Source organism: Saccopteryx leptura, chromosome 12, assembly GCF_036850995.1.
Source record: "Saccopteryx leptura isolate mSacLep1 chromosome 12, mSacLep1_pri_phased_curated, whole genome shotgun sequence".
Classification (NCBI taxonomy): Eukaryota; Metazoa; Chordata; class Mammalia; order Chiroptera; family Emballonuridae; genus Saccopteryx; species Saccopteryx leptura.
This window is the reverse complement of record NC_089514.1, coordinates 964,457-988,700: the sequence shown is the minus strand read 5'-3', so window position 1 is coordinate 988,700 and position 24,244 is coordinate 964,457. Positions and strand designations below refer to the sequence as shown.

Below are 24,244 nucleotides of genomic sequence, written 5' to 3'. Positions count from 1 at the left end.
GAGCCCTTGTGTGTCGTTTCCTGCGGGCGCTTCTGCGGGGTCCGGGTGGAAAGGTGAGTTCTCGTCTCTGCGCTTCACCCCGGGGGGGCCCCCACCACCTTCCCGGCTGGGGGGCCGTGTGAGGCTGGGGGGCCTGCTGCTGCCCCGTGGGTCTCCGGGACCCGGCCAGGCTCAGCCCCTCCTGCGGCCTCAGCAGCGTGGACTGGGTGTGTGTTCACGGCCGGCTGGTACCTGCTGACTCTTCAGTGGGTCTCCCAGCCGAAACCCACTGAGTCATCTCCTTCCCGAGTGAAATTGGGGCTTGTTGGCCGGGGTGAGGCGGCCGGCTCGGTAAACCTCACAGCGGGTGGCGGGGGCTCCTTCTGGGAAGACATTCCTTGAGGTCTGTCTAGACGGCCACGAAGCCCCCAGCACAGTGGGTTGACACGGGAGGGCGGCTGTCTCTGTCAGAGGGTGCCTTGAAGGCCTCCTCCCCCCCGTGTCTGCAGGAGCTGAGATGACTTAGCGGGAGGTGCATCTGAGGCTGGCCAGGCGGAGGGAGCAGAAATGTGTGACTTGGGGCAGGTGCTCTGGGCTGGTTCTCAAACCCTGACCCTTGACCCCAGTGCATTTATTGCTGTTGTGGGTGGAGGTTTGAGGTGGAAAGGCCTCCGTGCAGCCTGAGGAGGAAGCTGGCTGGTGGCATCCAGCGTCCTCCGGACAGCAGCTCGTGTCCTCCGGGTCAGAGGTCCGCCCGTAGGAAGGGGCTGCCTGTGCCCACGTGTGCACACGTGTTCACTTGGGGGAATCGAGGTGTGGGTGGCGCTGGGGTTGTGGTCACCGGCAGCTCGGAGCTCACTCCGGGGCGCGGGTGGGCGTCACGCGGCTGCGAGAGGACGAGGCAGGGAGAGCGGCCGGCCGTGAGGTGGGCTCGGCGTAGCTGCCGCGTCCGAGAGGCCCACACGTCACCTGACAGTGTGTTCGGTCTACACTGTGTGCTAACGTGCGTGCCCGCCGTCCCCCGGAGCGGGGCGCGGGGTCCCCACCGTCCCCCCGAGCGGGGCGCGGGGTCCCCACCGTCCCCCGGAGCGGGCGCGAGGTCCCCACCGTCCCCCAGAGCGGGGCGCGAGGTCCCCACCGTCCCCCGGAGCGGGCGCGGGGTCCCCACATCCCCCGGAGCGGGCGCGAGGTCCCCACCGTCCCCCGGAGCGGGCGCGGGGTCCCCACATCCCCCGGAGCGGGCGCGAGGTCCCCACCGTCCCCCGGAGCGGGCGCGAGGTCTCCACCGTCCCCCGGAGCGGGCGCGAGGTCCCCACTGTCCCCCCGAGCGGGGCGCAAGGTCCCCACATCCCCCAGAGCGGGGCACGGGGTCCCCACATCCCCCAGAGCGGGGCGCAAGGTCCCCACCGTCCCCCCGAGCGGGGCGCGAGGTCCCCACATTCCCCGGAGCGGGCGTGAGGTCCCCACATTCCCCCGGAGCGGGGACCAGAGCGGGGCACGAGGTCGGAGAGCCACACCCGGGCCGAGCGCCTGTCTCCCTCTCGAGTGGAGCGTCCCCCGTGGTCCGTGATGGGAGCCCCCAGCTGCCCTGCAGCCTCGGTGACGACTGTCCCCGTGGGGTGTGGGGCGCGGAGGGCAGTGTGGCCGCTTCCTGTTCCGTCTCCCCGTGTCTGTGAATGGTTCCAAATGCGGATGTTCTGAAATCTAGTGAACGGAGGGGGAACCCAGAGCCCGTCACCCTGATCTTCGTGGAAGGGGGACCCGGGCCCTCCTGTAGCTGCGTGGTCATCGGCGGTGACAGGAGCCGACAGCCTGCCGTGCGGTGAGGAAGGCCACTCCGGGTGGGCAGCCAGGGGCCCCTGCTGGCGGGGGGGGGGAGGTCTCCCCTCGTGGGAGCCGCGTGCAGGTCCCCGTGTGACAGAGGCGCCCGGGCCTCCCTTGCCTCAGGAGACAGCAGCCGTCACCCTGCCGTGCTCAGGAGGGTGGCGCCACCCCGGTAGTCGGGACAGAAGTGGGGCGTAAGCAGCAGGAGGCGTGGGGGGCTTTGGGCCCAGCCAGTGTGGTTGTCAGAATCCCCCGGGACCTGGGACGGGGCGCGGAGGAGCGTCGTGACGCAGCTGTGTGTGCAGCTGTGGGAGCACGGTGACCGGGAACCGGCGAGCCTGGGCCCCGGGGTGGCCTGGCCGGGGCTCCGTGCGGGGTGGACCCAGCAGCTGGGGGACCTGAGCACGAGAGGGCTGCCTCTTTCTCGGGGTCTCAGCGCCCAGAGCTTCCTGGTTTCGTTTCTATTCGTTTATTTATTTTTTAGACAGAGAAAAAGACAGAGACAGGGACAGACAGACAGGAAGGGAGAGAGATGAGAAGCATCAGTTCTTCATTGCGGCACCTTAGTTGTTCATTGGTTGCTTTCTCATAATTGCCTTGACCGGGGCTACTGCAGAGCCGGTGACCCCTTGCTCGAGCTGGGAACATCAGGGTTCCAAACTGGGGACCTCCACGCCCCCAGCAAACGCTCTGTCCACTGCACCGGCTCCAGTCGGGCCGTGTTGTGTTTGGTGAAGCTTTTGTTTTCCTTGGTGTTTCTACTTTGAGGGCAGCGAGGGGCTGAGTCTGGACCCCCTTGCTTTTCTCTTTGTCGTCCCCCCCCCCGTTGACCACATCCTGGGAGCCCGTGGGGAGAACGAACAGGGAGGCCGGTCCCTTCATCCCGTGGGGACGGTGGCCGGTGGGGACCCTCTGCGGGGTCTCCTCCCCAGTGCGGGAGGGTCAGTGTGGGCCGTGGGGGCCGAGGGTGTGGTGTGGTCAGTGTGGGCCGTGGGGGCCGAGGGTGTGGTGTGGTCAGTGTAGGCTGTGTGGTCAGTGGGGGCTGTGGGGGCCGAGAATCGTGGTGCGGTCAGTGTGGGCTGTGTGGTCAGTGTGGGCCGTGGGGGCCGAGGGTTGCGGTGCGGTCAGTGTGGTCAGTGGGGGCCGAGGATCGTGGTGCGGTCAGTGTAGGCTGTGTGGTCAGTGTGGTCAGTGTGGGCCGTGGGGGCCGAGGGTGCGGTGCATTCTGGAAGGCCGCGAGGACGGCCCTTGTCGGGACCTCGGGCAGTGGCGGGAGGCAGGCAGGTGGGAGTCATCGTGTTTCTCTGGAATCCCTGATCTTTGGCCGTGGACGCCCGAGACCGGCGGAGGCGGACCTGGCTCTGTGTCTCGGTGTGGGTGCTCAGCACGCCTGTCAGCACTGCCCCCCAGACAGCTCATTGACGCTGCCCCTCGTCCCATCACCCGCGTCCTGGTGGACAGCGCAGAGGGAGGCAGCTGGACCCACTTCCGTGCGCTGGACAGCGGCCTCTCGCTGACCTCTGTGGTCACAGGATAGTTGAAACCCGTCTTTCTCAGGGCAGAGCCTCCTTTGGGAGGGTCACTGCTTTTGGAAGCCCCCAGACCGTCCCCACCAGGGTGGGGGTACCCACCACAGACTCCTGGGGACCCCGTGAGGAGCCAGAGTCCGAGTCATGTCCTTGGTGATTGAGGCCGGTCTCAAATGACCTCTCCAGGACGCATGGACAGGCTGGCCGGCCTCTCTGTGTCTCTGCCCCTCCCCCCTCCCCTCCTCTCCCCCCTCCCCTCCTCTCCGCGGGGCTCCTGTCTTCTCTCTTCTCTGTTTCTGTCTCTCCCCCCCCCCCAAATCATAGCGTACACGTGACAGCCCGTTATAGACAGAAATGACCACCTGCTTCTTTTGTGAAAACACAGGCTTTAAGTCGAAACATAGAGAGTTTGGTTGAAAGAAAAACTTCCTCACAGTCAGTCGTTACAGTTTAGGCAAGAGGTGGACGGTGCCGCAGGGGGCCGCGTCCTGGTGGGTCTGCAGGGTCCGGAGGGGGACGGAGGACTGGACCCCACGCCCTGAGGTTGCCCTGGAACAGCCCGGGCGTCTGGCCCGGCCCCTGGGGGTCCCGCCCTGCACACCCCTCCACGGTGTCACCCTGAGGAGGGCGGGGCTGACCCTGCAGCTGCCACTCTCCCCCCCGCCAGGTGAAGTGTTACCACAAGAAGTACCGCTCGGCCACCCGCGACGTCATCTTCCGCCTGCAGCTGCACACGGGGGCCGTGCAGGGCTGCGGCCTCGTCTTTGGGAAGGAGGACCTGGACGGTGCCAGCAGCGGTGAGGGTCCCCCCGCGGAGGGACCGGGGCGCCCGGCGGGACCGGTCTGTGGCCCTGTTCTCCCTGCCCCTCCCGCTGACCCCGAGCGACACAGCTGTGACCCGTCCCCGGGCAGACTGACGGTGGATCTGGCAATGAAATGCCGTAGAGAAACAGCGTGCCCCGATCTCCCTGCCCTGGCACGAGGTGGCTGTCGGACGGTGCCGTGCCGGGCCGTGCTGTGCCGTGCCGGGCCGTGCCGGGCCGTGCCGGGCCGTGCCGGGCCATGCCGGGCCTTGCCGTGCCGTGCTGTGCCGTGCCGGGCTGTGCCGTGCCGTGCCGGGCCATGTGTTCCTTGGCTCCTCACAGCCGTGTGTTGAAACTGATTTCTGTTTCAGATGACCGTTTTCCTGCCAACGGGAAGGTGGAATTAGTGTTCTCGGCCACGCCCGAGAGGATTCAAGGTGGGTCCGGGGCGGGGCGCGGGGGGCCTGTCGGGGTCTCTACCGGCTCCCACCTCGGCCCGTGGCCTGTGTTGGGGAATTTTTATAGCGTCGTTTTTAATCACAGGGTGTCAGACGGTGGGTAAGGTGGGGGCACGCGTGGTCCCTGAAGTTCCGTCCCTCCTTCTCGGGGAGACGACACTGAATGTTTCCTCGCTCCCTTAGTAACAACATCCTTAGGAGTTCTGTCGTCTGCAAATACTGATGTTTAAGACAGTTTCCTTTCCTTCTAAAAACACACTGAGAGAGGCACCAGCCCTTTTATGATCAAGGCTCAGGGTGCATGTCTGTCCTCAGGATCCGTGTGCGTGAGCGTTTTAACCCCGTGTTTCCTTGCCGTGTAAGCTCAGCGCCCTCCCGCAATCGGTGCCCCCGGCTCAGGCGTGAAGTCACCGCCGGGCTGTGGGCTCAGCCCCCGTGGCGGTCTCAGAACAGCTGCAGGACGAGCAGAGGTCGGCGCTGCGGCCTGGTCCACACCCACCTCCCTGTCCGTCACCCGAGGCTGGGTTCTCGGTCCTGCTCTGGGGAAGGCTCTGGGGACCCTGTTGTGCAGATGTGGCACCCAGAGCCCCACACACGGTGGACGGAGGCCGAGCCTTGGCCCCTCCCGCCTGCGGGGGCTCTAACCGTCATCCTGTCTGCCCGAGGCAGACGGTGCGCGCTCGCTTGTTGACGCCAGGGCCGGGGCGCGGGGCAGACCGCAGCCCCCTCGTCAGCACGAATGAGCGCAAGGGGCTGGCCCGGCCGGACTGACGCCCGTGTCTCCGTTCCCCCGCGCAGGCTGCGAGCATTTGCGGAATGACCACGGGGTGAGCGTGGACTTCAACACGGCCGACCCGCTGATCCGCTGGGACTCGTACGAGAACCTGAGTGCCGACGGCGAAGGTGCGTGTCTGCCTGTGTCCTGTGTCCGTTACATGTGTGTCCTGTGTCCGTTACACGTGTGTCCTGTGTCCGTTACACGTGTGTCCTGTGTCCGTTACACGTTGGGTCCGAGCTGGTGCGTGTCTGCTTGTGTCCGTTACATGTGTGTCCTGTGTCCGTTACACGCTGGGGTCCGAGCTGTCCCCGCGGTCCTGGGAGGCTGGAAGTCCCACCATCGTTCCTGAGGGGCGGCGCCCACGCTCTGGGGAGTCTGGGGGCTCCTGAGACCCGGCATGGTGCGTGGGGGTCCGGCTCTTACGAGCACCGTGGCGGGCGGTGGCCAGTTGGCGAGGTCGTCTTCTGGGGCCCTCCCTGCCTGACACCCCAGGGCGGGTTGCTGGGGTCCGGCCCCGCCCTTTCAGCCCCTTTGCTGTGTCCAGGGCACCGGGCGTCCGGCCTCGTTTCTGTCTGTGACTCGGCCATTCTGGCCCTGTGGCTGCGTCGCTGCGTCCGTGTCTGTGCGACCCCCTCACCCAGAGGGACGTCCAGCCTGGGTCGGGGCCGGTCGTGCAGGAGGGAAGGGCAGGGTTGGCCAGGAGAAGTCGGGAGGGAGGCTGACCTCACGGGGCACGCAGGACGGCTCTGGGGCTCGTGAGAATGCAGTTGGTCCACGGCTTTGCACCCCTGACCGGGAATCAGACCCGACCTGAGGGAGAGATGGTCAGAATACCTTCTGTCACCTCCGCGTCCTCCTGATGCAGAGCAGCCGGGAACCTGTGTCCGTGGAGGGACAGCACCGCGCCCCCTCTGTGGGTCGTGAGCGTGGAGATGGAGGGTCGTGTGTGGCCGCACTGGGCTCACCGGGTGTGCATGGCATGTGGCCCCTCGCCCCTTCCGGACTGCTTCTGGTGGCACTTTGGAGCCTGCAGACGGTCCTGTTCAGAGACGGGCCTCGTCCTGGGCACCGGGGCTTCTAAGTGTCACATGACAGTTTTCCCACTGAACCCCGTGTAAGCGCCAGCCTGCCACGTGAACACCAGTTCACAAAGCGCACCAGCTTCCGCCAGAGGGTCCCCCAAAGGTACGGGGTCTGTTCTGCATCCTCACTGCACAGCCCAGCTGTCCTCGTGGCCCTGCGCCCAGGCCAGCGGGCCCGCCGCCCCACGGGTCTCTGCACTGCCGCCCCCCAGGGTCCCTCCACGGGTCTCTGCACTGCCGCCCCCCAGAAAGCTTGCCCAGGGTCCGGCCGCTCCACGGGTCTCTGCACTGCCACCCCCCAGGGTCCCTCCACGGGTCTCTGCACTGCCACCCCCCAGGGTCCCTCCACGGGTCTCTGCACTGCCGCCCCCAGGGTCCCTCCCTCTGCACTGCCGCCCCCCAGGGTCCCTCCACGGGTCTCTGCACTGCCGCCCCCCAGGGTCCCTCCACGGGCCTCTGCACTGCCGCCCCCCAGGGTCCCTCCACGGGTCTCTGCACTGCCGCCCCCCAGGGTCCCTCCACGGGTCTCTGCACTGCCGCCCCCCAGGGTCCCTCCCTCTGCACTGCCGCCCCCCAGGGTCCCTCCCTCTGCACTGCCGCCCCCCAGGGTCCCTCCCTCTGCACTGCCGCCCCCCAGGGTCCCTCCACGGGTCTCTGCACTGCCGCCCCCCAGGGTCCCTCCCTCTGCACTGCCGCCCCCCAGGGTCCCTCCCTCTGCACTGCCGCCCCCCAGGGTCCCTCCCTCTGCACTGCCACCCCCCAGGGTCCCTCCACGGGTCTCTGCACTGCCACCCCCCAGGGTCCCTCCCTCTGCACTGCCGCCCCCCAGGGTCCCTCCCTCTGCACTGCCGCCCCCCAGGGTCCCTCCACGGGTCTCTGCACTGCCGCCCCCCAGGGTCCCTCCACGGGTCTCTGCACTGCCACCCCCAGGGTCCCTCCACGGGCCTCTGCACTGCCGCCCCCAGGGTCCCTCCCTCTGCACTGCCGCCCCCCAGGGTCCCTCCACGGGCCTCTGCACTGCCGCCCCCCAGGGTCCCTCCACGGGTCTCTGCACTGCCACCCCCCAGGGTCCCTCCACGGGTCTCTGCACTGCCGCCCCCCAGGGTCCCTCCACGGGTCTCTGCACTGCCGCCCCCCAGGGTCCCTCCACGGGTCTCTGCACTGCCGCCCCCCAGGGTCCCTCCACGGGTCTCTGCACTGCCACCCCCAGGGTCCCTCCCTCTGCACTGCCACCCCCCAGGGTCCCTCCACGGGTCTCTGCACTGCCGCCCCCCAGGGTCCCTCCACGGGTCTCTGCACTGCCGCCCCCAGGGTCCCTCCCTCTGCACTGCCGCCCCCCAGGGTCCCTCCACGGGTCTCTGCACTGCCACCCCCCAGGGTCCCTCCACGGGTCTCTGCACTGCCGCCCCCCAGGGTCCCTCCACGGGTCTCTGCACTGCCGCCCCCCAGAAAGCTTGCCCAGGGTCCGGCCGCTCCACGGGTCTCTGCACTGCCACCCCCCAGGGTCCCTCCACGGGTCTCTGCACTGCCACCCCCCAGGGTCCCTCCACGGGTCTCTGCACTGCCGCCCCCAGAAAGCTTGCCCAGGGTCCCTCCACGGTGGACTTCTTCCTGAGCTCCCTCCTTCTCCCCCACTCTCCACGCTCTTCAGGGCCTCCGGCGTGAGGCTGATCTGCTTGGTGAACTCGGCCCCGAGCCTGTTGCTGCCCCCCCACCCCCCACCGGCCAGCAGTTCCTGCACCAGGGCGGGAAGCAGGCGGGGTCCCCACCGTGTCGCCCCAGGGCAGACACTGTTTTTTACTGGAAAGGGATGCGTGGCTGCCCTCTGTCCACCTCCGCTCGGGCCCTGCTGGGCGCGGGAGGGGGGGCAAGTCCACCCAGGTGCCTTGGCTCAGGCCCGTCCCTGTCCAGAGCCCACGCCGTCATGCGTGGAGTCCCACAGCTGCCCAGCTGGGCCCTTTGCCCTCTCACATCCCTCTGCTGGGGACACCTGCTGGGGACAGGGGCCTCGTGAATGAGCTTCCTGCTGGGTCCCTTGTCCCTTCCTCCCGAGTGACAGGTAGGCTGAGGGGTCTCGCTCTGGGCGCACGTCCGCCAGGCAGCGCAGACATCCTGGTGACGTCACCAGCACGGGAAAGGGTGCTGGAACCCCGGGCGTTGAGAGGAGGGCCGGGGAGCACATGCCTGGGCGCCTCCCCCACACCGCCTCCCCTGGGGGTGCCTTTTGTTACCTGGACACACTCTGGTCACCGCCTCCCCTGGGGGTGCCTTCCCACCCGGACACGCTCTGGTCACCACCTCCCCTGGGGGTGCCTCCTGTCACCCAGACACGCTCTGGTCACCGCCTCCCCTGGGGGTGCCTTCCCACCCGGACACGCTCTGGTCACTGCCCCCCTCCCTGGGACGGTGTGCGGAGCAGGCCTGGCAGGGGCTCCAGGGGCGGGGACACCGCCCCGAGGGAGGGAGGGAGTGAGGGGGAAGCAGGAGGACCCTGTGCAGGAAGCACCGGTGAGCTCAGGCTGGCGGGAGTGAGCGCGAGGGCCCAGGGGAGGTGGCGCGGAGTCCCGGCGGCTGTTCCGAGAACGCAGGGGACTCAGGAGCTGTGGTCTATGCGCCAGGCGGGTGGCCGCTGGCTCTGAGGCCGTGCGCACGTGGTCTGGCCGCCCGGCCCTGCCTCGGCAGCCTTTGCTCCTCAGCCTCCAGAGTCCAAACTTCACCGACACCCCACCCTCGTGTTGACACTGCGCCGGCCAGCCGGTGCCGGAACCAAAGTCCCCAACAGCCTCTGTGCCGGCTAGCCGGGAGGAGCCAGCCTGGCGGAGATGCCCGCGTGCACACTGCTCCTCGGGCCGAAGCTCTCCCAGAAAGTGGGTCCCACAGCCCAGACTGCAGAGCTGGGGGGCTGGGGGGGGTGCAAGGGAAGTAAGCAGGGGTGTGCGTGTGTGTGTGAGTGCTCACGGGGGCGAGTGTGCGTGCGCGCGCACATGTGGGCAACTGTATATATGTGTGCACACACATGTGGCTGAGTGTATATGTGTGTGTGCGCACATGTGGGCAACTGTATATATGTGTGCACACACATGTGGACGTGTATGTATGTGTGTGTGTGCGCACATGTGGGCAACTGTATATATGTGTGCACACACGTGTGGACGTGTATGTATGTGTGTGTGTGCACATGTGGGCAACTGTATATATGTGTGCACACACGTGTGGACATGTATGTATGTGTGTGTGCGCACATGTGGGCAACTGTATACATGTGTGCACACACATGTGGCTGAGTGTATATATGTGTGTGTGGTTCTGCAGAGACGTGCCGGCCCCAAGCTTCCTGAGGCAGGAGAGGGTGTGGGGGTGGGTGGACTCTCCCACCGGCCAGAGGAGGGACACGTGGACCTCAGGGACTGGCTCTCTGGTCAGAGGACTGTCACTGCAGCTTCCCTGGGGCGGGAATATTTGAGTTAGGCACCCTCAGGGGCTGCCAGCACGGGCCCGGGGTGTGTCAGGCGAGGTGGGGTGTGGGTCAGGAGCGTTGCTGGCCGCAGTCATGTTTGTGTGGGCCGTCTGGGCAGTTACCACATCCAGGAGACGCTGGCCACCGCCCACTGAGTCCTGGCGGCTGCTGTGCCCTGCATTCCGGGGCAGTGCCGGGTGCCAGGCACGCCCAGAACCGCCCAGGAGTTGGGTCCCGCGCTGCGGTGGGCGCGTCCCTCCCTGGGGAAGAGCTTCCTTCTGTTGGAATGCCTCCTGCCACCACTCGCTGGTTTGTTTTATGATATTTCCCCCTTTCTTACTCTCTGTGTTTTTCCAAGCACGTGCAGCCGCCTGTTTCTAGAACACGTTTGTGGAGAGCTCCGCGTGGCTCCAAAGCGAGCGGCTCTCAGAGCCCCCTTGGCAGGCAGGGCGTCCCGGCTGCCCTCCGTCGCCCCAGGGGCCCGAGGCTGGGGGCTGGGCGCCACAGTGGGGAGGAGCTGCAGCCTGAGGAGGGTGTTTCTGTAATTTTGCCCGTGGGGGGGGCAGAGGAGGTTGTCAGGGCCGCAGACCACGCTGCACGCCCTGGGGACTTCGTGGTTTATCACCATCATTGTCTTTTCCTAAAAAATCAGAAAGAAAGAGAAAAAAAGCACAGGCAGAGGGCCGTTCCCTCTACCCCTGCAACACGTCAGCCGCCGGGCGCTGGTTCTGCAGGCGAGAGGTGACGCTCTCGGAGCCCGGGAGCAGGCACACAGCCCGGGGTGTCTCCGCAGCGGGCAGTACTCGGCACACACACACAGCTGTGTCTCGAATCAGCGCAGAGGGGAAGCACGGCCCTGCGGGCGGCAAAGCCGGAGCGGCTCTGGCGTGCTGGCGTGTCCCAGGCAGCCACGGACGTCCTGGCGGGAAGGGGCGAGCGGCCCAGGTCACCTGAGTCGCCTCAGACGGTGACTGGCGGGACTTGGAAACAATTGTTGAAATCCGTCCTTCCTCACGAGAAACGGGTCCTCCGAGCTGAGTTGTGCGTGCTCATGAACTGAACGCCAGGGGGCACTCTGGCCCCCTAACCTCCGGGCCCCTGAATGGACACCGAGGTCCCAGGGCAGCCCTCCGGGAGCACCCCCTTCCCTCCGGCCAGGGGGCTGTCCTACAGATAAGAGGTGCATGAGGCACAGAGAGGTCCAGTAACTCACCCAAGGACACACAGCTGGGGTCCAGCCAGGGTTCAACCTGGATAGGTTATTCCAGAAAGTCTCCCAAGGGAGTCGGTCACTCTTGGAGGGCGGGGTCAGCATGCGGGTGCCACAGGGCAAGACCACCGTCCTGGGGGGAGGGGGTGGAGAGCGGGCTCGCTGTCCCTGGCGTCTGAGAAGGCCTGGATCAGAGCGAGATGGGGGTTTATCTCCCCTCCTCCTGGACCCTTGTCCTGGGAGGGCTGCGGTGGTGGGAACCCTCTGTGGCCGCAGGGAATGGTGACTACCTCTGTGTGAACAAGTGGGGCCGTGTCAGGGCCCTGACGCTGATCCTCGGACCGCTCTCCGCTGACCTCGGGGCACACAGAGTGAGGGGTCCTGAGGGCGTTTGTCTCTCTCCGTGCTGGGAGTGGCCTTCTATCCCGTCCTCTGTTTGGACAGATGCCCCCACCATTCCAAGGGCCGGACACCCCAACCTGACCGTGCTCTCCCGTTTTCTCTCCGGCAGTGCCGCACACCCAGGGCCCCGTCGACGGCAGTCTCTACGCCAAGGTGAGGAAGAAGAGCACCTCAGACGCCAGCGTCCCGGGGGGGCCCCCGGCTGTCCCCGCCGCCAGCAGCCCGGACCACGGCGACCACACGCTGTCCGTCAGCAGCGACTCGGGCCACTCCACTGCCTCGGCGAGGACAGACAGGACCGAGGAGCACCTGGCTCCGGGGCCCAAGCGGGGTCTGAGCGCCCAGGAGAAGGCCGAGCTGGAGCAGCTGCTCAGCGGTTTTGGCCTGGAAGGTTCCGGAAGCCCCCTCAAGGACATGGCGGACGCGAGCAGCAAGTTCAGCGGGACGCGCCACGTGGTGCCGGCCCAGGTGCACGTGAACGGGGACGCCGCGCCCAAGGACCGGGAGACGGACATCCTGGACGACGAGGTGCCCGGCCAGGACCTGCAGAGCGTGGACAGCCTGGGGACCCTGTCCTCCTCCGAGGGGCGCCAGTCCGCCCACCTGGGCCCCTTCGCCCGCCACCAGGGCAGCCGCCACTCGCTCCTGTCCGACGGGTGCGGCGAGGACCCGCACGGCGCCCTCGTCCCGGACCCGGGCCTCGGCGTGGAGCCCGCGTACGAGCAGGAGGCCTTCGGGGGCCGCGGGCCCAAGCCGCCGCAGCCCGAGCTCGGGACGCCCGGCCTGTCTGCCCGGCCGCAGGCCTACGAGCAGAGCGGCTACTCCACGCAGACCTGGGTGCGCCAGCAGCAGATGGTGGCCGCCCAGCAGTACAGCTTCGCCCCCGACGGGGACGCCCGGCTCGTGGGCCGCGGCCCAGCGGACGGCCCCCGCCTGGTGCAGGCCCAGCCCCGGCTCCAGGTCACCCCCGCCCGGGGGCCCAGCGGCCGAGTGGCCACACAGAGGGGCGTGGGCCCCGGGTTACACGCCCCCGACACCCAGCGGCCCCCTCCCGGGAAGGCCTTCAGGGCCAGGTTCCCGGACGTCGGTGTCATGAACGGGACGGGCCCGGAGTCCAGCCCAGACCCCTCCCCGGGCTCGCCCACCCTGGACATCGACCAGTCCATCGAGCAGCTCAACAGGCTGATCTTGGAGCTGGACCCCACCTTCGAGCCCGTCCCCACCCATCTGAACATGAAAGGCAGCCAGGCCAACGGCCTCACGGTCCCCGATGGTGTGGGAGCCGGGCTCCGGGCCAGCGGCCGCCTGCAGGACAGAGGGCAGGACCCCAGCAGGGCCCCCGCGCAGCCAGGTGAGCGGCGTCTCAGGGGCGCGCCCCTCCTGTGCCATGTTCTGTAGCAGAGAGGGCGGGTCCTTCGGTGGGCTGCAGGGGGAGGGGACAGGGCCGCTGGGCCCTGGCCGCAGCCTCGTTGGGACCAGGCGGTAACTGCACGGTCCTGGTACATGAGACGTCCCAGAACCGGCCGTGCAGAGAGCCGGTGGCTGCGTGTGGGGTGGAGGGTGTGGAGGGCAGTGGGAGGGGAGGGGCAGGCTCAGGACCGGCAGGGCCGAGGGGTGCGGTGAGTTCAGGCCCCGAGGCCCAGGGCAGCGGGGGTGCAGCCCAGTGGGTCCCCTGTGTGCCCCCTGCAGCGGCAGGGGCCGCACTGACTCAGGGAGGCAGAGCCCGCCTGGGTCCTTGTCCCGGGGATGTGGTGTTGGGAGGACCAGTTGGCCCTCCTGCCCAGCGGCTCGTCCAGGAAGCCTACGTGGCTGTGGTGGACAGGCAGTGACCTCCGGGCGTCCGGTGGCACGGCCGTGGGGCGCGTGTTGGGACTGAGTCTGTGGCGTGCTCTCTGGGGGAGGCCCAAGGCTGGGGAGACCGGGGTGGGGGGCAGTGACGGAGGGGGCCCGTCACAGGGGATATGGTGTGAGGCCTCAGGGAGATGGGGCTTCCGGAAGGTTCCGCACACAGAGGACGGCCCTGGCCGTCATCCGAGGCAGTGAGGCCAGTAGAGTTGGAGCCTGCGGGCTCTGATCAGCAGGGACCGGGACCCAGCGGCCACCCAGGGCTGGGAGTGGTGACTTTGGAGGCCAGGCCCTCTGGTGTTGGCGTGTAGCTGAACTGGGCACGGGGTCCTGTGACCGGGGACTTCCCGTGTTCTCCCCTCCCCCGAGCCTCACGGTTTCCAGGCCCCCTCGTGCTGTCACCTGTCAGGGCCTCTCTGTTTAGGGGTGCGTGGTGTTCTGCCGTGTGACCGGGCCACACCGTGGGTGGTTGTCCGCTCCTCTGCTGATGGACAGTGGGGTGGTTTCACCTCCTGGAGACTGGGCGGAGCTGCTGCTCTGAGCACTGCCCCAGCGTTTGTCTGGACACCTGCTGTCAGTTCCTCAGCAGATGGACCCAGGAGCAGGACCGCCGGACCACACACAGCGACTCTGTGGGTCAGTGGCCCGAGGAGCCCTGGGATGTTTGAGCCCTGCCGTGAGGACTCTGGCCTCCGGTGTAGGTGGCTGTTTCTGGAGTCCGTGTCCTGGGTGGACACCACTGCCCCGCACAGAGCAGTCCCTGAGGGACCCTCGGGGAGAACCGCGTATTCACCCAGTCGGGGAGGCGGTCAGGTCCTCTCTCTGGGGGACAGAGGTCAGGACAAGGGCGGCAGGGTCAGGCTGGGGACCAGCCCCCAGCTGCTGGACGTAGCCTGTGTGCACCCACCGACAGCACTGTCCCAGGGAGGTGGCTGAGGGTGGACGCTGGGGACAGCGCTGTCCCTGGGAGGTGGCTGAGGGTGGACACTGGGGACAGCACTGTCCCTGGGAGGTGGCCGAGGGTGGACACTGGGGACAGCGCTGTCCCTGGGAGGTGGCCGAGGGTGGACACTGGGGACAGCGCTGTCCCTGGGAGGTAGCCGAGCGTGGACACTGGGGACAGTGCTGTCCCTGGGAGGTGGCCGAGCGTGGACACTGGGGACCGTCCTCAGCTGTGTGAAGTCAACACTCCGCTTGCTAAAAGGACGAGTGTGAGGAGAGCCCATGAGATTGAGTGACAGGGGAGGAACAGGAAGAGGAGGGACATCTGTGTGCACAGTGGAGCGGGCCAGGTGCGCACCTCTGCCCACAGAGTCCCCGCGAGGGTCATCCGTGTGGCTTTCTGTGTCTGCTGTGAGTCGCAGGTCCTTGTGTGTGGGGACGGGACACGACTCAGGTCTTTCCGCGGGGGTGGGGGGCTCCTTGGCCTTTCAGAGGGCCTTCCCGCGCTGCCCCACGAGGCCCTTCTGTGTCCCGGGGAAGGACCATATGCTTTGCTGTCTGAGAGGTAGCAGTGCCTTCCCCAGGCTCCCCCTGTCCCTGTGCCGGACTCCGGGGACGGGGCACCGGGCAGCTCTGTCTGCTGAGGTCCTGGGTCTGGGTTGGCGCTCGGACTGAGCAAGTCAGCAGCCCGTGAAGAGTCCCACCACCGGGGCGAGGACAGGGAGGAGACGTGTCCTCACTCGTCTGGGAACCCCCCAGCGGGGACGAGCGTCTCGTCACGGTCCCGCCTGACTGTCCTGTGTCCTCTCTGTCCCTTTGGAGGAAACACGTGTTTGTCTGAAGGTGCTGAGGTCAGAAGGCCCCCAACTGACTGTGGAGTGACTGCTTGTTTACATACCGGGAACACGAGGCGTGTCCAGAACCCGCCGTGCGTGCCCGAGTGACGCAGGAGTTCGGTCTTATCTGAGAGCAGTGAGGACAGACAAGTAGCCGGGGGCACTTGACCTTCCAGCCCGGGTGCAGGAGGACAGCGTGTCAGGAGGTCACGGTCTCAGGGCCTCTCAGAGCTGGAGTTAGTCCCGGGCCCCTGATCCAACGCCCCACGTGGGCGTCTCTGGCATGCCGCCAGGATCGAGACCCGTCACCACCCTCAGGTTGTTGGCGTCAGAAACACCGAGAGTTTCATAAACGCAGGCTCTGCCTTTGCAGGAGGGGCCGAGGGCGGAGCGTCAGGACGTTAGATGCCAGTCTGGTGCAGCTGCATCTGAGAAGCGAGTCTCAGACAGGAAGGACTTTTTCTTTTTTGTATTTGTCCGAAGTTAGAAGCGGGGCGGTAGATAGACGGACTCACAGACTCCCGCATGCGCCCGACCGGGATCCACCCGGCACGCCCACCAGGGGGCGATGCTCTGCCCCTCCGGGCATCGCTCTGTTGCGTCCAGAGCCATTCTAGCACCTGAGGCAGAGGCCACAGAGCCATCCTCAGCGCCCGGGCCAACTTTGCTCCAATGGAGCCTCGGGTGCAGGAGGGGAAGAGAGAGACAGAGAGGAAGGAGAGGGGGAGGGGTGGAGAAGCAGATGGGTGCTTCTCCTGTGTGCCCTGGGCAGGAATCAAACCCAGGACTTCCACACACTGGGCTGACGCTCTACCACTGAGCCAACCAGCCAGGGTCAGGAACGACTTTAAGTGTGCCCCCTCTTCACCGTCTGCACGTGCCCTGTGCCCCCATCTCTGGTCCTGGCTGCCAGAGGTGCTCCCCACACCTGTGTGCTCGCTCACACGAGGGCTGGGGGGTTTGAGAAGCGTGTCTGCTCCCCTCTTGGCTCGTGTCTGGAAGGAAGCGGCCCCTTTCCAGCCTAGTGTCCCCTCGGCCACCCGAGAGAATGGTTAGTAAGCGTGTGGGGGCCAGCAGCACAGGGGGGCAGAGTGGGTGGGTGTGAGGTCAGTGTGCGTTGATTGCTGTCTATGACCCGGTTTCCTCGCTCAGGCCTGGGGATGGGGGACATGTCCACTCACTCCACACCTTCTGAGATCTCACGTCACCTGGCGTGCTCTGTGCCACTCGTGACAAATCCCCACGTGTGATCCTGCACGAGTGGGCGCAGTGCCCCTTCCGGAGACCCCCGAGCGCCAGGCCTTGTGTGTCTCGGCTCTGACAACACAGGTGTTCGCTCAGGGCTGGCCACAGGGTAACCGTGACGCGGGTCAGCCTGCTGCACACTGACGTGTGGGTGGCTGTGTCCGATGTCACGCCCTCACCCGGACGTCCCCCACCCCCGTTTTACACGCGCCGGAAGGTTACGCCTGCGTCTGGCAAGGGGTGGACATGCCCTGCCTCCCACGTCCTGCTTGCCACTCTCGGCCGGTCTGGGCAGCTGCTGGGCATGAGCGTGGGACGTCCGGACGCTGACCCCTCCCAGGAGGGGCCCTGCCTTTTGGAGACCCAGTTCGGGTATGGCTCACTCCGTCACCAGGTTTGTGACCCAGAGGGCCATGCCCAGGGGGCATCCCACCGGGAACCTGCAGGGTCCAGAGGGGGGACCCTCGAAGGAACCCCTCCCTGGACAAAGCAGCTGCGTGTCCCTTGTTGAGTGTCTTTCCTGAACGGGCACCTCTCAGCAGCTTCTTGAAGTCCCTGTTAGGGGCGGGGGTCACAAGGTGTGTCAGGTGCTCACAGGGCAGTGTGGTCACAGCCACGGACTCGTCTGGGTCAGACTCACCCCAGGACAAGCCGCGTGTGCTGGTGATTCTGACCCGCTGTTAGCTGCAACGTCACCGTGACCTTCCCCGCCTAGGAGTTAGGGACACGTAGCTTAAATGCGAACCGTAGGGAACTTTTCATATTGGGTCTGAATTCTCATCGTCAATAGAAACGTTATTATCTGAATGGCCAAACCGCCCAATCATGAGTCCCAGAAAAGGGGGTAAAAACCAGACGGGACCCCCACATAGCGGGCCTGGTTCGGTTGGGCCTGGGGGTCCGTATGAAGAACCCCCACATGGTGTGTTCTGACCAGAGATCGGGGTGGTGTGTGTTTCGTCGGTGACGGGATTCATGTTTCTGTCTGGAGTTCCTCGTTGCTCAGGTGGAAGCTGTGACAGGTTGGCCCTCACTGGATGGGGCGTCTGCAGGGGTTGATGTCCGAGTCCCCAGGCCCACACGGCAGGGGACACAGCCCCCCCAGCCCGCCCCGTGCTCAGCTGTGTCGGCCACACCCACTGCCTGGGCGCCGCCCCAGAGTAGGCGCTGCTGTCTGGTGGCTGCCCGTGCCCTGGGCACCCCGGGCTGAAGGAAGCAGCGTCTCTGACCCTGTGGTTCGCGAGCCTGCACGTCCGTGCGTGGGGACCGGGCGACCCCACGTGGTGGGGACAGTGGGAGACTTGAGAGGCGCGGTCAGGGACAAGCTGGAGGTGAAGACGGGCCGTCCGTGCAGGTGGTGGGCGTGTGCACATGATTGCGGGTGCAAGAGGCCATCACAGTCAGCCTCTGACCCCAAAGTCGGCCCCTGATGCCCCGAAGGGGAGGTGGCTGAGGGGTGACAGGTCCCAGGTCCCCCGTCGTCGGGGTGGCCCCGGTCCCTTTCCCACTTAACCACTGAGAACCTCTCCTGCCCCTTCTCGTGCTTTCTGAGCCCTACTGTGTGCAGGTGGCGATCCAGCATGGGGGGGTCACAGACCTACGGACCCCCCCCCCCCCCGTGCTGACGCAGGAGAGCTGGGACCGGGGGTCCGAGAGGCTGTGGAGCCGGCTCCACGGGGTGAAAGCGCTGTCCCCGTCTCTCCCCACAGGCTCCGCAGGGGACGAGCCGCTGGGCAGAAGGTTCCGGAAGCTGAGCCTCGGGCAGTACGACAACGATGCTGGGGGGCCTCCGGCCTTCTCCACGTGCGGGTGGGGGAAGCCCCCAGGGGCGGAGCCGTCTCCCAGCCTGGTGCCCTTCCTGTCCCCGACAGACGCCGAAGAGGTGCGCCCGCCCCGCCCCGATGGCGGGTCCCAAACCCAGGCCCCCTCCCTGCCCGCGGGTCTCAGAGGTCCCTCCCGAGGGCAGGAGCCCGCGGTCCGCACGACTCCCGGTCCCTCTGCCCGGGGCGGACAGGCCGTGACGCCCACCCAGGCCCCCGGGGCCACGGGCGGCAGCAGGACGCGGGGTCAGGGTGGACACGGGCCCCGTGGGGACAGCGCAGAGCGTCCGCCTGGAAGCTTAGTGAAAGGTTTTCACCAGAACTGAAGGGAGACAGGCGAGCCGACCCCCAAACCCGGCTTCCCTCCTGTCCAGGTGGAGAAGCTGGGGCCCAGGACAGACCAGAAGAGGGTCCCCCGCGGTCTCGGCCCACAGGCGACCCCCGCGCGCGCGTTTGGGGTACGTCTCCCCGTCTCCCCGCCTCCCGCCCCTGGGCACCGCGTGCGTCTCCACGTCCTCGTGCCGGTGGCGTGGTCACCATGGCGTCACAGTCACTGTCCCCTGCCGCGTGCAAGCCGCCGGCCCGCCTCTCGCGCTGTGACCGAAGCTCTTCCGGGCGTGGAGGCCGGGGCAGCGGGGCTGTGGACGGGACCCCGGTCCCCACGCGCCGACACGGGCTGACTCGGGGGCGGCCCTCCCTGAGCTGCCCGTGTCTCGTTCAGATGACGATCGCCGCGTACCCCCCAGACCTTGGCGGGCCCGACGGCAGGGGCTTCTCTCCGAACAAGAGCGGCAGTGAGTCGGCGTCCCCCACGCCGGCCTTCCCGGTGTCCCCGCCGACTCCGTACGGTAAGAAGGCGGCGAGGCTCCCTGCGCGCCCCGGCCGCCCTCGGGGGAGGACGCTGGCACAGCCCCCTCCTCTGCCTTTTCCAGCGTCGACGCCCCCGCATCACCCCGTGTTCAGCCCGCCCGGGGCGCAGCCGGGCAGCGCCAGCGGCCTGTACAGAGCAGCTCACGGTAAGAGACTCGCCCTCCGCCCGCCCCGGGCGCGCCCGCCGGCCCAGGTGTCACCGCCCAGAGCCACGCCCCTCGCGCAGGCGCACTGCGCAGCCTCCGGGACGGCGTGGGCGTCCAGGCTCCGCCCAGCACGCGGCCAGGCTGAGTGTCCACCGAGCACGCGGCTCTGGGGAAGGTCACGTGGCCTCGGCGGCTGGGCGCAGGTGTCACCGCCCAGAGCCGCGCCCCCTCGCGGGCAGGCGCAGGCGCACTGCGCAGCCTCCGGGACGGCGTGGGCGTCCAGGCTCTGAGTGTCCACTGAGCACGCGGCTCTGGGGAAGGTCACGTGGCCTCGGCGGCTGGGCGCAGGTGTCACCGCCCAGAGCCACGCCCCTCGCGGGCAGGCGCAGGCGCACTGCGGGACGGCGTGGGCGTCCAGGCTCCGCCCAGCACGCGGCCCGGCTGAGTGTCCACCGAGCACGCGGGTCTGGGGAAGGTCACGTGGCCTCGGTGGCTGGGCCCAGGTGTCACCGCCCAGAGCCCCGCCCCCTCGCGCAGGCGCACTGCGCAGCCTCCGGGACGGCGTGGGCGTCCAGGCTCCGCCCAGCACGCGGCCGGCTGAGTGTCCACCGAGCACGCGGGTCTGGGGAGGGTCACGTGGCCTCGGTGGCTGGGCCCAGGTGTCACCGCCCAGAGCCGCGCCCCTCGCGCAGGCGCACTGCGCAGCCTCCGGGACAGCGTGGGCGTCCAGGCTCTGAGTGTCCACTGAGCACGCGGGTCTGCGGAAGGTCACGTGGCCTCAGCGGCTGGGCGCAGGTGTCACGCCCAGAGCCGCGCCCCTCGCGCAGGCGCACTGCGCAGCTTCCGGGACAGCGTGGGCATCCGGGCTCCGCCCAGCACGCGGCCCGGCTGAGTGTCCACCGAGCACGCGGCTCTGGGGAAGGTCACGTGGCCTCGGTGGCTGGGCCCAGGTGTCACCGCCCAGAGCCGCGCCCCCTCGCGCAGGCGCACTGCGCAGCCTCCGGGACGGCGTGGGCGTCCAGGCTCCGCCCAGCACGCGGCCGGCTGAGTGTCCACCGAGCACGCGGGTCTGGGGAGGGTCACCTGGGCGCAGGTGTCACGCCCAGAGCCGCGCCCCTCGCGCAGGCGCACTGCGCAGCCTCCGGGACGGCGTGGGCGTCCAGGCTCCGCCCAGCACGCGGCCGGCTGAGTGTCCACCGAGCACGCGGGTCTGGGGAAGGTCACGACGTGGCCTCGGCGGCTGGGCGCAGGGCTTCCCGGCTCTCCCGGCGTGACATCGCAGAGCGCCCCGTGCGGCCCTCACTCACTGCCTGCCGCCCCGACCTGTCCCTGGCTCCTTCATCCGGACGCTGTCACAGCTCTAGGTCTTCCCGGAGGAGCGGGATGGGTCAGCTTCCGGCACTTTCTGCCTGGGCTCATGTCTGAGATGCCCGGGCCCCCTACCCCGTGGGTGGTCCCCACGCACTGTGATAGCATGAGCCCGACCTCAGGCAAGTGGAGGGGCTGCTGCAGCCACACCCCACGCTCAGTCACTTATTCATAATCATAAGTTCTTTTTTACTTTTAACTTTTATTTACTTTTAGAGAGAGAGGAAGGTAGAGCTATAGAGACAGAGAAACAGCGACTCATTCTCCCTCTATTCCTGCCTTACTGGTTGGTTCCTGTATGTGCCCTGACCTGGGACCGAACCTGCAGCCTTGGGGTGTCAGCACGATGCTCTGACTGAGCCACTTGGTTGGGGTCTGTGATTGTAGGTTTTTTCTGCCCTGTTTTTCTGCCACGGCTGCAGTGAGGGCTCCTGCTCACAGCCGTCAGCGGGTCCCTGTGACAGGGGCATGTGGCCCGAGTGGCTGCAGTGAGGGCTCCCGCTCATGGCCATCAGCGGGTCCCTGTGACGGGGGCATGTGGCCACCGAGCTTGCACGTGCCCCGAGTGGCTGCAGTGCCGACAGCGAGCTCCGTCCCCCTTTCTCCGGAGAAGCCAGAGCTCCATGTTTTTTACTAGAAGGGCGTCGTCCCCAGCTTCCTGTGTGGCGTTGGGACCACACATGCTTCTCTGTAGAGACAGCATCGCGGTCACACCGCCTCCTCCCTTAGCGAGGCTGACGGCGGCGGTGCTGGGACCTGGCCGGGTCACTGCGTTTGCTCGCACGTCGCGTGGGTGGTCCGCGAGACGGTGTGCGTGTTCCAGGGTGTGTTTGTGCACCGACCTGACTCGGCAGAGACAGCCCGGGGTCTGTTCCTTTCCGTGTGCTAATAACGATTTAGATGGAAGCAAAGTAAGGGACGTCGCCTCTGCACCCCGACCCCCGGTCGCCCCGATCACTGGCCGAGGGGAACGTGTGGGTTTGGACGAGCACTTGGCCCCTGATGTGGAACCAGCGGGCCCCACAGCCTTGGGGGTGCTGGTGGGCACGGGGGGCGGTCGAGGTTCACGGGAGCCCCTGCCCACAGAGCTGGAGCAGCTTCGTTTCAGGAGGAAAGCCAGAAGCGAGATGCCCGTCACCAGGGGAATGGTGACACGCGGTTGACCACAGTGGAGAACGCTACCGAACGTTTTAAGAAGAGTTAACACGAATTCTGGGTGGTCCGCGCAGCCCGGTGTATTTTGTGAAGCTGGTGTTATCCTGAGTCCACAACCGGCCAGAGACGACCACCACCAAATCCTGTCGACCTTCACCCCGATGGACGTGGGCACGGAATCCCTGACGGAAATGAAGGAAACGGAGGTCACGTACGAAAACGGTTACATTGTGGGTTTCTTCCTGGGTGTGCTGGTTTGATGTGTGAAGCCCGCCTATGTCACCCGCCGTGCACGCGCTAAGAAGAAACGGGCCGTGATCGCCTCATCTGCACAGAACGGGTGTCGGAGAAAAGTCACCCCGTTTGTGACCAAAACCGCCCAGCGGAACGGGACCGAGGGAGCATCGGAACCCAGCAGGAAGCCTCGGCCCAAACCCGGCCCTTGGTGCTGGGCGCTCCCCAGGTGCTGCCCACGGACGTCAGACACACGGCCACAGTCCCCCGAGCTGCCCGCGGACCTCAGACACACGGCCACGGTCCCCCGAGCTGCCCGCGGACGTCAGACACACGGCCACGGTCCCCCGAGCTGCCCACGATGTCAGACACACGGCCACTGTCCCCCAAGCTGCCCACGATGTCAGACACACGGCCACGGTCCCCCGAGCTGCCCACGATGTCAGACACACGGCCACGGTCCCCCGAGCTGCCCGCGGACGTCAGACACACGGCCACGGTCCCCCGAGCTGCCCGCGGACGTCAGACACACGGCCACGGTCCCCGGAGCTGCCCGCGGACCTCAGACACACGGCCACGGTCCCCCGAGCTGCCTTTACAGAAGCCGAGAGGCAGGTCCCCCCGTGCATGCGTGTCACAGTGTGTGTGTACCCAGCGCACGCGTGTCTGCGGCGTGTACGGGACACCTGTGTCTGCGGGCGTGCGGGCTGCATGAGACAGCACGTGGGACCCTGGACGGCCGGTGATGGCGGCTACTGTGCCGGTTAAACACGGGAGGGAAAGGCGACCGCAGTAAACTGTTCAAAACTGAGCCCCCAGGGTGGGTGGGCAGAGCAGCGGGCAGCGTGGGTCTGGGCGTGAGTGGTCACAGGGCATGGTGAGCAGACCAGCTCAGGAAGGGTGAGAGGAGGCGACGGCTCAGTCTGGCTCCTCGGCCACAGCCGTCCGCCGGGCGTGACCCCGTGTCAGTGTCCGTTTGACCCGACGGGTGGCATGGGGGTGGGGGGGACTGCCGTCCTCTGTCCGCCCGGCTCTTGGCGCAGACGACCCGTCTCTGAGTTCCATAACCTGCTCCTCTCACGCCCCCTGGTGGACGGTTCTGGAATCTCAGCACCTGAACGTTCTGACCTGCGGCCGGGGTGGGGGCTTCTGTCGCGGTTCTGAGTCCCGCGGTCCTGCTCATGTGGAGACGAGGCGTAGACGTGAGCGGAAGTGGTCACGGCGGTGCTCACACGGCGTGGGGGGACAGTCTCCGAGCTGGGGGGACTCGGCCCCCTCTCCTGTGAAGTGTCCCAGAGCCCCACCGTTTCCCAGGGGCGGGGCGGGCCGTGCGTGGGGTCTGCTCGTTGGCAGTCACTTCTGTGCAGGCCGCTTAGCTGGGTCGGGCTGGTGCTGGTGCTGGTGCTGGGGGCTCCCGGGAAGCGTGGTTGGCGCGTCCGGGTGACCCCGGGTTCCTGTCTGATGCCTGGTCACTGGGGTCTCCCTAAATTCCTCTTTGTTCCCTTGTTCCTGCTAAAGCCATACACGCGGTCACCGGAGGCCCCTCCCCGCCCCGACGCTGCGCGCTCAGAGAGCGTGTTCCGCAGCCAGCACCCCCGAGGTCCTCAGCTGCCCCCGCCCGCCACGTGCTCGGCTCTGAGGACACCTGCAGTGCCCGTGGTGGGGGGGCCGGGACCCCCTTCCCTGAGGGGCACGGGCGGGCGGGGCACGGAGAGGTGACAGGACCCGGGCCCTGCAGGCCTGTGGGTGCGCCAGGGGCTGGGAGGGTGTGTCTGACTGTCCAGGTTGTCCCCTAGGATGGCTGGGCCAGGAAGGGGATGCCCAGGGGACACGCCCACCTCTCCTCCTGCACCCTCTCCTGGCTCCTTAGCCAACAGCTCTGCCTGCTTGACCCCCCAACACCTGCTTGACCCCCCCCAACACCTGCTTGATCCCCCAACACCTGCTTGATCCCCCAACTGCCCCACACCCCCCAGACCGCAGGCCTTCCTGAGGCCTGCTGACCAGAAACCTGTCTCTCCCGGCCTTCTCTCCTCCCCTCCCCTTCCTCTTTCTCCTCCCTCCTGCTCCTCCTCCCACCTTTTCCCTCCTCCTCCCTCCTCCTTCCTCCTTCTCTTCCTCCTTCTTCTCCCTCCTCTCCCTCCTTCCTCCTCCTCCTCCCTCCTCTCCCTCCTTCCTCCTCTTCCTGCTCCTCCTCCTCCTTCCTCTCCCTCCCTCTCCCCTCCTCCCATCCCTCCTTCCGTCTTCCCTCCTCTCCCCCT

The 24,244-nt window shown here is 67.2% G+C and overlaps 1 protein-coding gene across 9 annotated transcripts in view; it reads left to right on the top strand.

The window, feature by feature from the left end:
- Window positions 1-24,244, top strand: part of TNS3 (tensin 3) — a 146,098-nt gene that overhangs the window by 94,455 nt on the left and 27,399 nt on the right. For 8 of the 9 annotated variants that reach the window (XM_066354229.1, XM_066354236.1, XM_066354230.1 and 5 more), the window contains 8 exons: window positions 4,000-4,129; window positions 4,507-4,572; window positions 5,392-5,496; window positions 11,632-12,873; window positions 18,100-18,272; window positions 18,585-18,668; window positions 18,932-19,058; window positions 19,143-19,226. In XM_066354229.1, the coding sequence (XP_066210326.1) occupies window positions 4,000-4,129; window positions 4,507-4,572; window positions 5,392-5,496; window positions 11,632-12,873; window positions 18,100-18,272; window positions 18,585-18,668; window positions 18,932-19,058; window positions 19,143-19,226 (2,011 nt within the window). The remainder of the gene's footprint in view (window positions 1-3,999; window positions 4,130-4,506; window positions 4,573-5,391; window positions 5,497-11,631; window positions 12,874-18,099; window positions 18,273-18,584; window positions 18,669-18,931; window positions 19,059-19,142; window positions 19,227-24,244) is intronic. The other variant, XM_066354235.1, reaches the window with a different exon arrangement.